The 15,026-nt window shown below is 49.4% G+C and overlaps 1 protein-coding gene across 3 annotated transcripts in view; it reads right to left on the bottom strand.

Moving 5' to 3' along the window:
* Positions 1 to 15,026, bottom strand: part of PLEKHM3 (pleckstrin homology domain containing M3) — a 144,073-nt gene that overhangs the window by 57,623 nt on the left and 71,424 nt on the right. For 2 of the 3 annotated variants that reach the window (XM_036421537.2, XM_036421536.2), the window contains exon 6: positions 14,390 to 14,453. In XM_036421537.2, the coding sequence (XP_036277430.1) occupies positions 14,390 to 14,453 (64 nt within the window). Of the gene's footprint in view, positions 1 to 12,307; positions 12,585 to 14,389; positions 14,454 to 15,026 lie in introns of those variants that run through there. The other variant, XM_036421538.2, reaches the window with a different exon arrangement.

Below are 15,026 nucleotides of genomic sequence, written 5' to 3'. Positions count from 1 at the left end.
TTGGTGCTGGGAGGGAACGGTACACGGTGGTGGCTCAGAGTGTGCCCCTGGAGAGGGGGACCCCTCAATCGCAGCTGATTGTGTCCGTTATTCTTTAAGTCGGAAGCACTGCATCCCACATGGAAACAAAACAAACGGGGTGTGGGCTAGAACAGGACAGTCCGGGTTTGAACCCCGGCTCCTCCACTGTTGGCTAGATCTGTGGTCGGCAAACTGCGGCTCGCAAGCCACATGCGGCTCTTTGGCCCCTTGAATGTGGCTCTTCCTCAAAATACCACAGCCTGGGCGAGTCTATGTTAAAGAAGTGGTGTTAGGAGAAGTTTAAGTTTTAAAAATGTGGCTCTCAAAAGAAATTTTAATCGTTGTCCTGTTGTTATTTGCTCTGTTGGCTAATGAGTTTGCTGACCACTGGGCCAGATAGACAGCTTGGGGCAACTCCGTCTCATCTGTAAAAGGCGGGTGATAATAGTATCTATCACAGAGGGCTGTTGTGAGGATCAAATGAGGTCGTCTGTGTCCACTGCAAACAGGGTCTGGCCTAAAGATAGGCGCTCAATAATAAAAGTAACACTTGGAGGCACATAATAAAAAGCAGACTTTATTAATCTAATCATTAGGGCAGCTTTTCCACTTTCCGAAGATCTTAAGCACCAGAGAGATTACGTGACTTGCTAAAGGATAAGCTGTTGTCACCCTGGGTTGTGGGTTTTCTAAATGCTCCGCGCTCTCTCCTTGACTAAGTGATATGAAATGACCGTGGAAGGAGCAAGCCCCTTGCCTTCAGGGAGTGTGCCGAGCTCAGGGACGGAAGAAAGCAGCCTCCTGCCTGCCCGATGGACAGTCCCTGCCCCCGCAGGCAGTAGGCAGAGAAAGGAGAAAAAGATGAAACTCAAATCGGTAGTTTTATTACCTGGGATTGCCTAGCCTACTTTCTCTCTGCACCCTTGACCTCTGCTCTAGCCAAGAATCCACTCACAATAGCCTTCCCCGACCCCCTTTTTTCTTCAGCTCCAAACCGTCTCTTATGATGCCGCATCCGTTTATTGTCCCTGTGCACACCTGAGCGGCAGTGGGCTCTCGCTGTTAGCCCAGCACAAACACCAGCTCTGAGATAACCTGGCTGATTAGCAAACCCACCGCATGGCATATCATCTTCTTATATTTTTATTGGTCAACTCATGTGTGCTGGGTGTTATTCTAACTGCCAGTGGATAATAAGGAACTGAGATAATTTGTCTGTCTTTAAGGACTATGTGAAATCAAAATATTCAACTTGTTTATATAAGCTGTCCTTCATAGCATATTTGTGAAAATGCTTAAAACAGCTATTTCGTGATGAAAAAAAAAAAAAGCAAATCATCAGTTGACCTTTGGCAAAGGAAAATCTTGACATTTGTCCCTGGGGACAGGAGAGGCTGAGATCTGGCTGCTTTGTGCAAACTGTCTGGGAAGCCCCGGAGCGTAGATGGAAGTAGAGTGGCTTCCACAGCTTCATTACTTCTCAAGTATCGGAAAGCCATGGAACCCCGGTCCTGAAGCTGGCAGGGGCTGCGAAAATTGCTAATTCCACCTTTTACCGCACGAATGAGGACACTTCAGACTCAAGAGGTAAAGGGATGAAGGTGGTATCTATCCGAATATGACCGTGACTCTCTTTTTGGGAACAGATATAGGACAAAACCAAAGCCTGAAAAGAAGAAAAAAAAAAAATGGTCCAAACTTGGATGTGCTGTATAAGATCATTTAAAGATGCCGTATAGCTTTAACTCATTGGTTAACAGGGCTAAGAATCATCCCTCTCGGGGTTAAAATCCATTAGAAAAGAAAAGAAAGGAACCCATCTTTTATAAAGCTCGAGAAGTGCCAGGGACGGGGCTATTTCCAGAGGGAAGCCGTGTTTCCACTCCTGAGTGAGACTTAATGGAACTCACGCATTCAGGGAGATGCGTGGAATTTAAACACAATTCAACGCCGGTTAATTCTCAGAGTAAAGGCCCTCCGGTCTGAGCTGCCCGCCTAGGAAGCCAATTACACTCACAGCAGGGCCTCCCCCCCTACTGAAGGGGAGGAATGCGCTGCAAATTCTGTGTGCGCCTTACAAGCTAGTAAAACTGTAATTGCAGGTGGGAAGGAACATGGATCCTCTTTGTTTCTGCCAACATTTCAGTCTGGTAAGCTACTCCCGTCTCTTCCTGCAGAACGAGGGTGGACTCAGTGTTTTTTAAAGCACAGAAAATAGTCTATGATTCTGTAAAATGGAAACGGTATCTGTGCACTGCCCACCAAAAGGGCATGCGTCCTTCCAAGAGACAGGTGCTGAAGGGGCCTACCGTTTGGGGGGAGCCCAAACCCACCTTCTGGTTCGAACTCTGAAGGCCTCTCAGCAAGACCAAAGAGAGGCGGTGAGGCTGGAGGCCACGCCTGAGTGCTCCAGCATAACCTCAGGGAGCGCTCTCTGCCTGGGCATGGGTTCTCCAGGTGCAATTCCCCGTGCGGCCACTAGGGGCAGGCTAGTCTAGGACCGCCCTGGAGGTGGGGGAAGCGTTCCCTACCCAGGTGCTGGGCCATAAGGTGACAGCAGCTGCTACGGCAAAATCCAGGCCTAGAAACGCCTGCAGAACCGGAGGGGTAAAACTGGGTGTAGTGAGCGTTGTTTCTGTGGTGTCAGCTGGAGTCTGGTGTCCACAGATGCAGAGTCTTGGTGATGCTGGAGAAAGCTAGCTACAGGGAGCCACTGGTGGAAAGGCCCACATCTCGTAACAACACTCAGACCGGTACTTACACCACTAGGAAGGCTCATATACTTGACTCTGAAGTCAGCAGCGATTCAGGACATTGTCCTATGCAGAATGAAGCGGGCATTGTCCACAGAACTTGCAAAGACCTGAGCCCTCGGGTCCTCGGTGTCTTGAAGTAATGTCCTGTCTCTAGGCTGGGGTCCCTTCTCCAGGTGTCCCCAGCTTCTGCTCTCTGGTCTCTGATACCAGCCTCCGCCTCCTCTCCAGGTAGGGGCCAGACATTGCAGAGCCTCCTCACTCTGGAGTCCCCTCTGCGTCCTCCCCCCTCGCCATCCCCACTGCCAGGCCCGGGGCCCCCAGCTGTCTTGCACACGGGTGGAGTGGGACACGAAGATCTGGGGGAGCCCGAGGGCCGGATGCCTGCATAGACAGGCCGTGCGGCTGGCCACTCCACGGAGCCCAGGGGGCTGGAGAAGCTGGAGTGGATGCTGAAGTTCATGTTGTTTGGGGAGCAAGGTGAGAGGCTGAGACTCGGGTTCAAGCCGCTCGAGCACAGTTCTAAGTGCCTGATGGATATGAACGCCTCTAAACCTCACAAAAACCTTTGGGGAAGGCTCTGTATTCCCCGCTTCAGAGATGAAGTGCCTCTTGAGGAAAGCAGGGACTTGCCCAAGGTCACCTAGTGAGTCTGGCATGGGCTGGCCTTTGAGCGTGGGCAGTCAGGCTCCAAGGCCCCGGCACATAACCACTGCACCACCCACCCGTCCGCGATGCCCAAGGCCGGGTATCATGACCGCTTTGGAGACCTTTGCTCCAGGCAGAAACTCCATCCCGCATTGGCCTCACGCTGGCCTGCTGGTCTCCTGACAGCCATCTTAATTTTGATTTCTATTTAATTTTCCGCCTCACAAAGCAGTGCCGGGCAGAGGGAATCTGGGGATACCGTTTGAATATGATTTATGAACCGACAGCTCCAGGAAGTGGAGGGCTTCCTTGCTGCCACCTGACCTCCGAACGTTTGCACTGCTGCCCTGACCTCGCAGGGTGGCCTGGAATGGCTCGCCCGTTTCCGTGTCCGCTCCCAGAGCCCTGCTGTCGGCCTGCGCGCGCCCGCCAATTAGGACCTCGAGGGCTGGGGATGGGGTCTGCGGGCTTTGGAGGGGCACAATCTAACCCTAACCTCTAGATTCCTTCTCGTAATTGAGCATTCATTAGTTTGACGGAACAAAAGCAGGCATTCTCTGGTATAAAGCAGAGGTCACAACCAGTGGCTGTGTTTTGTCTGGCCTGCAGAGTGTTTAAATATTGAGAAATTTCACATAAAAATAACGGATTTCCGGCTTTTCTTGGAAAACGGGAAGGCATGACAACTGGGGCGACTGAATAGCAGCTGTCCCCGCGGAGGGGGGCACTCTCTGGTTTGTCATCACGGCCGCCGCGCACCTCACCTTGGCCCTGTGTGGGCACCGATGCCACTGGCCTGGCCTCTGCAGTAATCCGGGTCTACTGGACCCTGTTCTAACCCTCCTCCCTCCTTCAGCACGTGGGCGGCGCTGCCCAGGGTGCTCGGCCCACCCGACAGCTGCTCCTTTCTATCCTGCCCCCCGCACTGACACAGAAACGGGCACGTTAGAGAGAGTTCTCGCCTTCTTATCTGGGTGACTAATGAAGGGCTTGCTCTCGGGAAGAAAGTGAATTTGAGGGACAAGAAGCCAGTTGGACTTATCATGAAGCCCAGGCTTATTGTGCTCCGGCAGCTTTCTGAATGACTGAGGCTGCTGCCTAGCTGCATTGTCTGCTGTGCTGTAAAGATCTTCCCTGCTGTCACCAGTGACTAGGAATCTCGTTTAACATTCCAGGAGCAAATGTGTTGATGGTTTAACAGGATTTAGCCAGAAATGGAAACAAAAAAACAACAACAACCAAGTCATAATAGGAAGAGCTGTCCCAGTCAACCTTCTATTTTTTCCTCAGAAAAATGAGGGAGATGATGTTGAAAGGCAGCAAGTTCCAAATGTGGATGGAACTGCAGGCTGCTGCCACAGCCAGTGGTCTTGGCTAAGGCACACTCATCTGTGCTCATCTGTCTTTGAGGCGACCACATTTCCGGTTCCAGTTCTGGAGCATCATCCAGTGCATGGACTTTGTGGAAGTGCTAGAACATCCTAAGCCCTCAACACTTAACAAGAAAGAGCTTTCTCGCGGTCCCCCAGGTCCCTGAAGAGCAGCAGCAAGTATAGACTGTTGACATGAGGCCACAGGGGGTCAAGTCCCACTGGTACCACTAGGTTGAGCAGGATTATACCAGAAGTTCTTGGCAGAGTACAGGAGTTTGACCACAATCAGTAAGGATCACTAGTCCTTTTCTGAGAAAACAAGCTCTTTAAACTTCAAGGTGACCATGGCTCTGGGCACATAGTATGTGCTTAGTAAATGTCTGCTAAATGGAAACATGAACAGGAAGAAAACACCCAACCAGGGGTTTGATGATAGCAAACATCATGTTTTGGGTGCACAGGTGGGCTAGAACAGTTATAAACTCTACCCTCTGCAGCTCTAGGCTGGCGAGACTTGCACCAACTCTTTAGAACAGACTTTCATTTCTCAGGGAGGCAGAGTGACCCCATCATACTCATTCCATGAATGTTTGTTGAGACAATTTATCACAATAACCCTGAAGCATGCAGACAAAACGTTCTTCAGAAACGTCCCAGAAATGAAAGCATTCTCCTCGTTTCCATCACACAATCACTGTGATCGGTCATGAGGGGTTCAGGGCTTCCAGGGCCCCAAAGTCCTCCGTCACTCCCCTCTGCCTGGCCCACATCCACGGCAACCAAGCTTTTAGGAGGCCTTCCCTGACAGCTGAGTTCCTGGGTGTTTGTTCTGGTCACTACGGCTGAAAACAAATCACCCCAAAACCTGGTGGTGTAAGACCATCGTTTCATCATGCTTAGGTTCTGCAGGCCAAGTTCCAGCAGGACACAGTGGCGATGGCCTGTCCGAGCTCTGGGATATCTAGCCTTCTCTGTAGCCCCCTTGCAAGCTGGGGGTGGGAGTCCTTTGGAGGTATTTTCCCTCACGTGTTTGGTGTGGATAACGGCTGTCAGCCAGGTCTCCTCATGGGCTGGTGGACGTCATGGCTGGTTAACAAGAGCGAACGTCCCCACAGAGCATCAGGCTGAAGCTGTACCGTTCTGTGACCCAGCCTTGGAGGTCACACAGCATCACCTCCACGGTCACAGGCCCATCCAAATTCAGGGAGAGGGAACATACACCACGCCGCCCCCTCTCGATGGGAGGAATGTCAAAGTCACAGCGTACGAAGGGCATGTGGGATGAAAGCTACGGTTGTGTCCACCTTCACAAACAGAATCGGTCACACTTAGATGTGTTTCCCAAGGGCCCTGTGCTCAAACCCATTGACTTAGAAGGTGCTCGTCTGCCTCTTCCATTAGACTGTGCACTTGATGAGGAAAGGGACCGTGACTGCTCACCTTCGTGCCCTGTGTCCCCAGCACAGTGCCTGGCACACAGAAGGCATTCAACACGTGTGTTAAACTGACCCGAACAGACAGGAAGAACCAGAGGGCCCTTTCCTGTTGGTTGTGGGTGGCCTGAGGGAAGTGTGACCAGGGAAGTGGAATCAGCGTGAGGGGGGAGGACCCAGACGCCTTTCAGGGGCCAGGCCGCTCGCCGTGAGTGCGTCATACGTGAGAGGGAGCGCTGGCTTCCTTTGCCTCAGGCTGTTTGTAGAAAGTATCTGTAAAGAGTCGCTGCTGATTTCATATTTCTCCGTTCTTGAGCTTTTTGAAAGTATTTCTCCCTTTGCATCTCTGTGTCTCAAACATGAGATTACCCAAGAGGCTGCCTGTTTTTAATACTCAGACTCTCGCTCATGTTGCACAGCAGACGGACGCTGGACAAGGAGCCAGAAAACCCCGGCTTCCTTCTTGTCCAGTCACTGGGTAGGAGCTGTTTTCTCAGTAAAGGGGGGTGTGAAAAAGGCAGCCCTGCCTCTCTCTCAAAGTTATTTGGAAAAATGCTTTTTAAATGGTAAAGCTAAACACAAACACCAAATGCGATCATCACAGGATACGGTGGTTTTAGGGCACATCCGCATGTCCTTTGACAAGCCTGCTTTTGGAAGGTGACTCCAAAATTCCATAAATGTGGGCCCAACAAAGCGACTGATTTCAAACGAACAGACTGTGGCAGAAGTGGTGCTAGCTGGCTTCCGGGGCGAGGTCCTGAGGAAGGACAGCTTCCCTGCTTCCGCACTCCAGGTCGCTGGCCGTCCGTCTGTCACAACCCTAACCCTAACCCTAGGACACGTGAGCAGCCTGTGAGAGGCCGTGGGGAGGAGCAGAGGCTCCCACCGACCAGCAGCACCGACTCGCCAGCTGGCGGGGAGCACACATTGGGAGGCAAAGGTGTCTTTGGTGACTGCGATCCTGACCAACATCTGGACTGCAATCTCCTCACAGACTCCACATCCAAACTGCCCAACTACAGGGACCCAAGTTCCTCACCAAAGAAACTGGGGAGAGACAACAAAGGCCGACTTTTAAGTTACTACATTTTGGGGTGATTTATTATACAGCAGCTGCTAAGTAATACTAACCAACCAGTGGTGTGGCCGACATTTCTGTTTCTCTGTCCATGTGATGGGTGAGTTTTGATCCAAATCCTTTCCTATTCCTAGTGACTCATAACACTCATGTGTGAGGGTCCCATTCCAGCGCCCGTCTGATCCAGAGGGCTGGATGCCAGGAAACTGGATGCCCAGGAAAGCGACTTCAGCAGTGACTACACAGTACTCAATCCTGTGGCGTTTCCTCTTCTCTTACAATGGAGTTTATGCTTGACGGGCTGAGGGTTGGCTTCTGGAATCCTCGCCTCAACCTGGAGGACCAGGCTCTCTGTCCAACAGTCACACACGGTCACCTTTCCCACCTGGTTCCCAGCACAGCCACCTGCCTGCCCGCCTGCCCGCCTGCCCGCGCCCATTCACTGCTCCGAGGACCAGGTGTGTGGACACAGTTGGGTGTGGAGCCTGGGTCTGCGGACAGTTTTCTCTAGGCAAAGGCTAATCAGCTGGTATAAAGAGCAATCTGTATCACCACCCTGATCAACTACTTTAACTGGCTCAGAGAACTGGTCCCATCACGCAACCACCAAAACCCAGCAGCGAGACCAGCAGGATTCCAAAGACAGAGGCCTCGGGGGGAGCAGAGACCCAGCGCCGCCCTGGTGTGTGGCAGTGCCGTCATCCTCCCTCCGCCCAAGATCTGAGACGCGGGGGGGAGACCAGAACCCGAGGCAGGAACTGCTCCGCACCCATCGCTCCCCCGAGAAACTGTGTGCTCTGCTGCCAACCTGCCCATCCTCAGGGAACAGCATCGACCCCATCCTTCCCTCCTGAGATCGTCAGGGGAGACACACAGGCGCGCTGGCTAGAGATCCACTTATGAAAAAGGCATGCTTTCCCACAGACAGCATATGGAAAGCTAACGCATTAACTGGTCGGAGCAGCCCTGGCTGACGGAGCGGACAGAGGTTCGGGGATGTTTTCCGAGGCCTCGTTCCCGCCCCCGCCCACGTCAGGCTCGGGGGGCGCTGAAGGCAGCGGGCATCCACCGGCGCTGGCCACAGAGCAGCACAGGCGAGCTGTCACACTTTGTCTTTCTGCTTGTTAAATCCGAATGCTCCTAATTAGTTATCGGGCCGCTAAGGCCTGGGCGGACAATGGCGCGGGGAGCAGGGGTGCTGAGAGGCTGTGAATGCCAGGCCCCGGCCCCTGGGGCCGGGGGGCCGCTGACTTGGCGGCGGTGCTCCTCGGGGCCGTGCATTGAGAGACGCAGCCCCGTGTGAATGGGGGTCATCACCCGTTACTTCTCCGGTGAAAGGGCAGCTGCGCGGGTGCCCACTCAGGCCCGGCCTTTGTCCGCCGGCTCTGAATAGCGCCACAGACAATGACATTCTCCGAGGCCGTGTTTGCTCGGCGGGGCAGGGCCATGCGAAATTACTTGCATAACTTCCTGGGAGAAGAATTCAGCAAAGTGTGTTTTTAACAAGTGGCCTTGAAATGCCTCAAACATGGCCTTTTGGCGATCCCTGGCTAGACAACACGAGGAGATCTGCAAGCTGGGGCCCCCGTCTGCATTGTTCCTCCCGAGGCCGGTGCTGACATATGCTTAGGTCACGCAGATGACAATTCCTAAGCTCCATGGAACGAAGACTAGCAGAAAAGTTCACTGAAAAGGTAGCTGGCTGTTCAGGAATGTCTGATGGTCACATCGAACAACTCACCATTATTCTGACATATAAAAAGCAGAGATTGTCATTTGGTTTTAGAGATCAGCATTTCTCATATTGTTCTGCGTCAGGGCTAACATGAAAATGGTTAGTTTGGCTTTCTGTTGGGAAGAGAGCTAGCGAGTTCAGGCGAGTGTACGTACGTGTGTGTATTCACCCATCCACCCGTTCATTGAATGTATATGCCCAGCTGCTTAGAAGAAGTGTTACTGTGTCTGTCAGCATAAAACACACCGGGCAGACCCTCAGGCCGCTGCCAAAAGGCAGTCTGCACTCCATTTGCTCCTCTCTGCCTGGCTCCTGAGGGATATGCCCCCCCCCCCTCCCCGCCCCCGGCATCCTTTCCATTTCACATCTCTTTAGTGAGTACTTCAAGCTCCAGACTTCTCCATCTTTTTCATCATTAAAACTTCTCTGTTCAAATCTCTCTCCCCTCAAATATCATGCTATGTTTTCAACTGATTAATAAGACTAATGAATTGGCGCCAAAATAATTCTTCTTAGGTAATATATTTTGTATTAACTAGAACCTAAATTGGCTTAGCCTGCAGGTGGAGTCTGGTGTGGGAATTTAGGGGAGGTGAGCCGTGGGGAGGTCCCACAAGAGGAGCGTGTGTGTGGGGCGGGGAGTGGAGCGGTGCAGGGAGTGGGTGGGGAGGGGCCCCCTCTCACTGGCCACCTCACCCATGGGACCCTCCAGTGTCCTTTCTCATGAATCCTGGACAAACAGGATCATTTAGTGCTTAGCTTACACATGCCCCGAAGGTGAGTAACACCAGAAGAGTTAGTCATTAATATACATTTTGGGTTTTTGTCACAAGAGTGTGAGTAGCCCAAATTCAGAAGTTAAACCTGACCTTTCCTTTCAGCAGGCAGCGGGAACCTGAGGAGAATTCTCCTATCACTTACCCAGGCCGAGCAGTGACACCTTAAACCCGGGCTCTGATTTGCTCCTCAGGAGCAACTACACCCTCTTGCACCTTAGCTTACATGGACTAATGTATTCTACAGGCAGACGTGGAGCCTGCTCAGTGTGAAGCGGCTGAGGGGACCGGGTAGGGGAGGGCGTGCCCGTAGTTCCAGGGAAAGGGGAGGACAGTGCACGCAGAGTTAGGGCAACTCCCTGCTGTCTCTCACAGGAGCGTCTCTCTCTATTGTATCCCCATCTTAAAGCTTTTCCATGGACTGTGATAGTGATGGGTAGACTGAAAATAACCAAAGGCAAATTCTATTCTGCTTCCCTTTCTCTAAGTACCAAACATGAGAAAGCCCTGAAAAAGGAGTGCCTCTGTTTCAGAACGTGCACCAGCGGTACTGGAGATATCGGGAGTGTGTGTGTGTGTGTGTGGGGCGGGGGAGAAACACATGGAAAGTCACCCCATGCTGTACACTGAAACCAATACAGAAGAATATTGAAAGCAAACTGGAATTGAAACAGACAAATTAAAAAAAGAAAAAAAGAAATGTTGAGATTTATAGATTTTAAAGCACTAATACTGGTCCACTGGTTCGCATATGCTTAAGCATTGCCTACCAAACCCTTACAGGAACCACCTGTCGGTTCCAGAACACCACTGTGCATTCTCACCTCCTGAAAGGACGCTTCTGTTCAGAAGATTTTATTTTCTGTCAGATTTACAGGCAAAGAGCACAGACTTAATAGGATTTTCTAGAAATTATTACTTTGCTGGTCAGAAACTCATCTGAAATTCCAAATGTAAGAAATGAGTAACTCCAGCCTCTGGCCCATCTCCTCCCTCCCTTGACCCTGCTCCTAGGCCAGGAGGGGCCCTTGGCTCCTGTCTTTCACGTTGCATGTCACAGTGCTGCCGCAGATGACAGTCGGGCAGTGACTTGTTTAGCTGCTGCTTCCACGATGTGCTAGTAAAATCCAGTGAATAACGTAATCACTGGGGAAATAGACAATTAGGGACCCAGTAGCAGCATAAGCTATGAATGTGACCAACAAATGGCACCCACTGGCCAGTGGGCAGGTGGCACCAGCTCCCAGAACAACTTGAGGGAGTTCCCTTCGCTCAGCAGGGTCCGTCTATGCCATGTATTTTCCAACATCCAAGTGTATGATCACAGGGGAGAATGCAGGCCAGGACGTTCAAATAATGAGAAGGGGGGAAATGGCCTTGAATTCACGCTGCATCGGTAGCTTGAATTCATCAGCCAAATTGTTGAACTGCGTCTATTGGCTAAAACTTTAGGGATTGTTACTTATGAAAATGAAAACAGACACACAAAGTGAGATAAGAAGATAGTAAATATTTTTGTACCAGAATTCTTTCAGCGCCGTAATTTTTATATTACTAGTGTTCTGTATACTATATTAAGATTGTATATACTTAAATTATAAATCCTCCTTTACAATGTTTATTAAATTCTTACCTTTTTTTTTCTTTCTGGAGAGAAAGTCTATATTTTGTGTTTTTTAGAATAAAAACTACTAAAAAATAATCAGGTTCTTAAGAGTAATCTGGAGAAAGAAATCTGCCTTTAGGAAGGATATTTGTATTATTACTGAGATCTATAACTCTTTAACTACTTGCTTTAGTTTATCTTCCTCTCCCCTGAAAACCTTACAAACTGAAATGCATGTCTCCATAGCTGTTTTCTATGAGAGAGAGATCTGTGTTTAGAAAGAACTTTGTTTCGGGGTGAGGGGAGAAATGACTGACTGTGAAACTCCTCAGCTGACAGGAAACGGGATGACGATAAACCAGACAGAGGCCAAATGGCCCAGGACAAATGGGGCTGGCCGGCTGGGGCAGGTAGGCCGGGCCACCTGCCACCACTAACAGGCTCTGTCCCAAAGCAACAGTATTTTTTTCCTCTGCGTGTCCCCTTCCCTCACCTGTTTATTTGCAAGGACCGTTCAGAGCCAGGAAAAGGGGATGAGATGTACTCAGAAGCCAAGGTTGGAGGAGGTGGAGGTGCCCTTCAGTATTGATGGCCTCGATGCAGACAGATCAAAAGCCAAATCCAATTTAGCCCGCCCCGGGCAGGATCAGTAATTGAATTAAACCTCCTCTAAATATGATAAGTTTGGGGGCTTTAAAGCCAGGCACAAAGAACCAGGTTGGAGTAAATGGACGCAGGGAGCTGGGTGAGCCGCTGCTTTGCCGCTATCGTTTACTACTGAGGCTGAAAACTGATTAAGCTGCTTATGGGGCTCCGGGGGCTAACGGTCTGGCCCACCACGATTTATGTAAGTGGCTTGGCATGTATGGTTTGATTATTATGAGGAAAAGAAAAGGAGATAGGGGAAGATAGCAGGGTATAGGAAAGCTTTAAAAAGCAGGTTTTATTATGTCAAGTAGGTGTACTGTGTTGGCGCTGTAAAATGAACATGGAGTTACTCTGATTCTTTCTCTTCATCTGGTGTCAAAACTCTTGTAAGAAAGGCTTCCTCAAAGGGGACTCACTGTGGAGCCCACCTGTTTTTTTGTCAGCCACCTCTACAAGAATACACTTCTCAAGGGATAGTCTGGTCCTCAGATACTACGATCAGGAAAAGGCCTAGAAAACAGATAAGTGCGTCATGGGTATTTTCATCATGATTCCTCTTGAACACCACTGGGAAATCACAACTGAAAATACAGGTGGCGGGAGCATCATCTCGTTCAGGGTCGGTCCCCAGTGGGGATGTGTTCAGGAGGCAACAGATCGATGTTTCTCACATCAGTCTTTTTCTCTCTCCGTCTCTCTCCCATCTTCTCCCTCTAAAATTAATAAAAACATATTCTCAGGTGAGGATTAATAATAATAAGTAAAAATCTATCCCTTTCCACCCCAGCCAGCAGACTGCTCGCTGCAGCTTGATCATGCAGCAATGGGCAGGCAGACCTGGAGGAGTGCAGGGAGCTGATAGGTGCAAATAGGCTTAAACTCAATACCCAAGTGAAATTAAAACTTTAGTGTTCTCTCAGACCTCCCCTACTAAATGCTCTAAAAGTGTTTCTTTCATTTAAAACAAATTTCCTACCTTTTAAGGGACAAAGAGAACACAAAAGTCTTAAGTTTAAACTACAATTAGGATTTTTTTTTTTTTTGTCTTGAAAAATGACTTAAGGATCTGTAGCTTTCCAGTTGACCTCGTTTCTTCTGGACGAAACAACCAGAGAGGAAAACAACAAAAGAGCAAAATCACAGCAGTTGGAGATGTTCTGGAAGTTGTCATCATTACTTTTTAAAATTAACTCTTGAGAGAATTAATAGATATGCCTTCATGTAGTGTCGTCTTAGGGAGGGAGTTCCTGATTTAAAGGATTAAAACAAAGCTTAACATTTTCAGAACTTTGGGTTGAACAGACAAATGTCAGTTTTCTTCCTGGCTGCTACCTTGTCAATCATTAAAAGAACATACACTGACAAAAGCATAAAAATGTTATTTTTATTCTTACATACTTTATGTGTTATTAAAATTTACAGTCACCCATCTGTGTGGCTTGAGCACAAAGAGCGTAATAGCCACTGCTTTTATATCTTTTCTCCTCGTTTTTTACTGAGATATAACTCACATACCATAGGACTTACTCTCCTGAAGCATCCAATTCACTGGTCTCTAGCATGTTCACAAGGTTGTGCCACCACCACCACCATGTAATTCCAGAACATTTCCAACATTCCCAGAGGAAATCTCGGATCCGTGCAACCCCCCTCATCCCCCTATTCTCCCAGGCCCTGCCAACCGCTTGCCAATTCCAGGGATTTGCCTGTTTTGGACATTTCATTTAAATAGATCATAAAATACGTGTTCTCTTCTGTCTGGCTTCTTTCAGCATGATGTTTTCTAGGTGCACTCATGTTGCAGCATGCATCAGTACTGTTCTCTTTACGGCCAAATAATATTCCATTGTATGGATATAAAAAAAACCTGTGTTTATTCATCAGTTGACGAATATTTGGGATGTTCCCATTCTTTGGTTATTATGAATATGCATGTACAAGTAAGTGTTAAAGTGAACATGTGTTTTCAATTCTGTGGGTGCATATCTAGGAATGAAATTGCTGGGTCATATGGTAGCTGTTTAATGCTTTGACGGGCTGCCAGGCTGTTTTCCACAGTGGCTGCACCACTTTGCATTCCCACCAGCAGTGTATGAGCGTTCCAATTTCTCTGTGCCCTTGCCAACGTTTGTTACTGTCCTGGAATATCTTTTTATACTGTTTATTTTTTCCATTATGAGTAGAAATCAATCGATTATCAGGGCTTACAAAGAGAACTACCCCAAAGATGGCAGAATTCAGTGCCAAGACCACAATACACAGAGGCACTCCCCCAGGGAGAAGAGAGAAAAGAAATGGCCCCGCTGAGTACCTACCTGCTGCAGATCGGCGAGGGAATACAGGTGGATCTGCTGAAGGAGGTATTCTCTGGGGAAAATTCTGAAAACAAGGACAGAAACACACATGACCTGTGGTGCTGCCACAAAACACCCTGTTCTGATAAGTTTCAAAGTCTCGTTCCAAGATCCCTCTCGTCTGCCTGCTCCCCTGTCCCCTGTGCTCCTCCTCACACCCTCTGCGAAGTCGGTAATCATCCCTTTGTTCAGATCTTTGTCTTCCTCACACGGAGGTAAACGTTTGATCTTGGATTTCTTCTGTAACCCGAGGTGCTGGCAGCACCGTGTAGTGGTCCAGGCCCAAGGGCCGCAGCACCCAGCTCTTCTGCCAGCCAGGTCCCTGACAAGTGTGTCATCTCGGTAGACTGAACTCCATCCTCTAAGTATCCTTCCAGCCCCATTATTCTAAATCTAAATTAATAGATGTGAGTTGAGGAAATCAGTGGAGTGGCCACTTGTGTGTCTTTCGTCTGCAGCCGCCTATGTGTTTCATTAGTAGGGACATAATGCTCAATATCACACCAACGGACTACCCTCTGAGATGTATAGTAATAGTAAGTGTGAAAACCTAGGCACAAATGGGAATAATGGCACAACACAGTTCAAACTGGGACTC

Source organism: Pipistrellus kuhlii, unplaced genomic scaffold, assembly GCF_014108245.1.
Source record: "Pipistrellus kuhlii isolate mPipKuh1 unplaced genomic scaffold, mPipKuh1.p scaffold_m20_p_7, whole genome shotgun sequence".
Lineage (NCBI taxonomy): Eukaryota > Metazoa > Chordata > Mammalia > Chiroptera > Vespertilionidae > Pipistrellus > Pipistrellus kuhlii.
The sequence above is the reverse complement of the archived record's forward strand: the minus strand, read 5'-3'. Positions and strand labels throughout refer to the sequence as shown.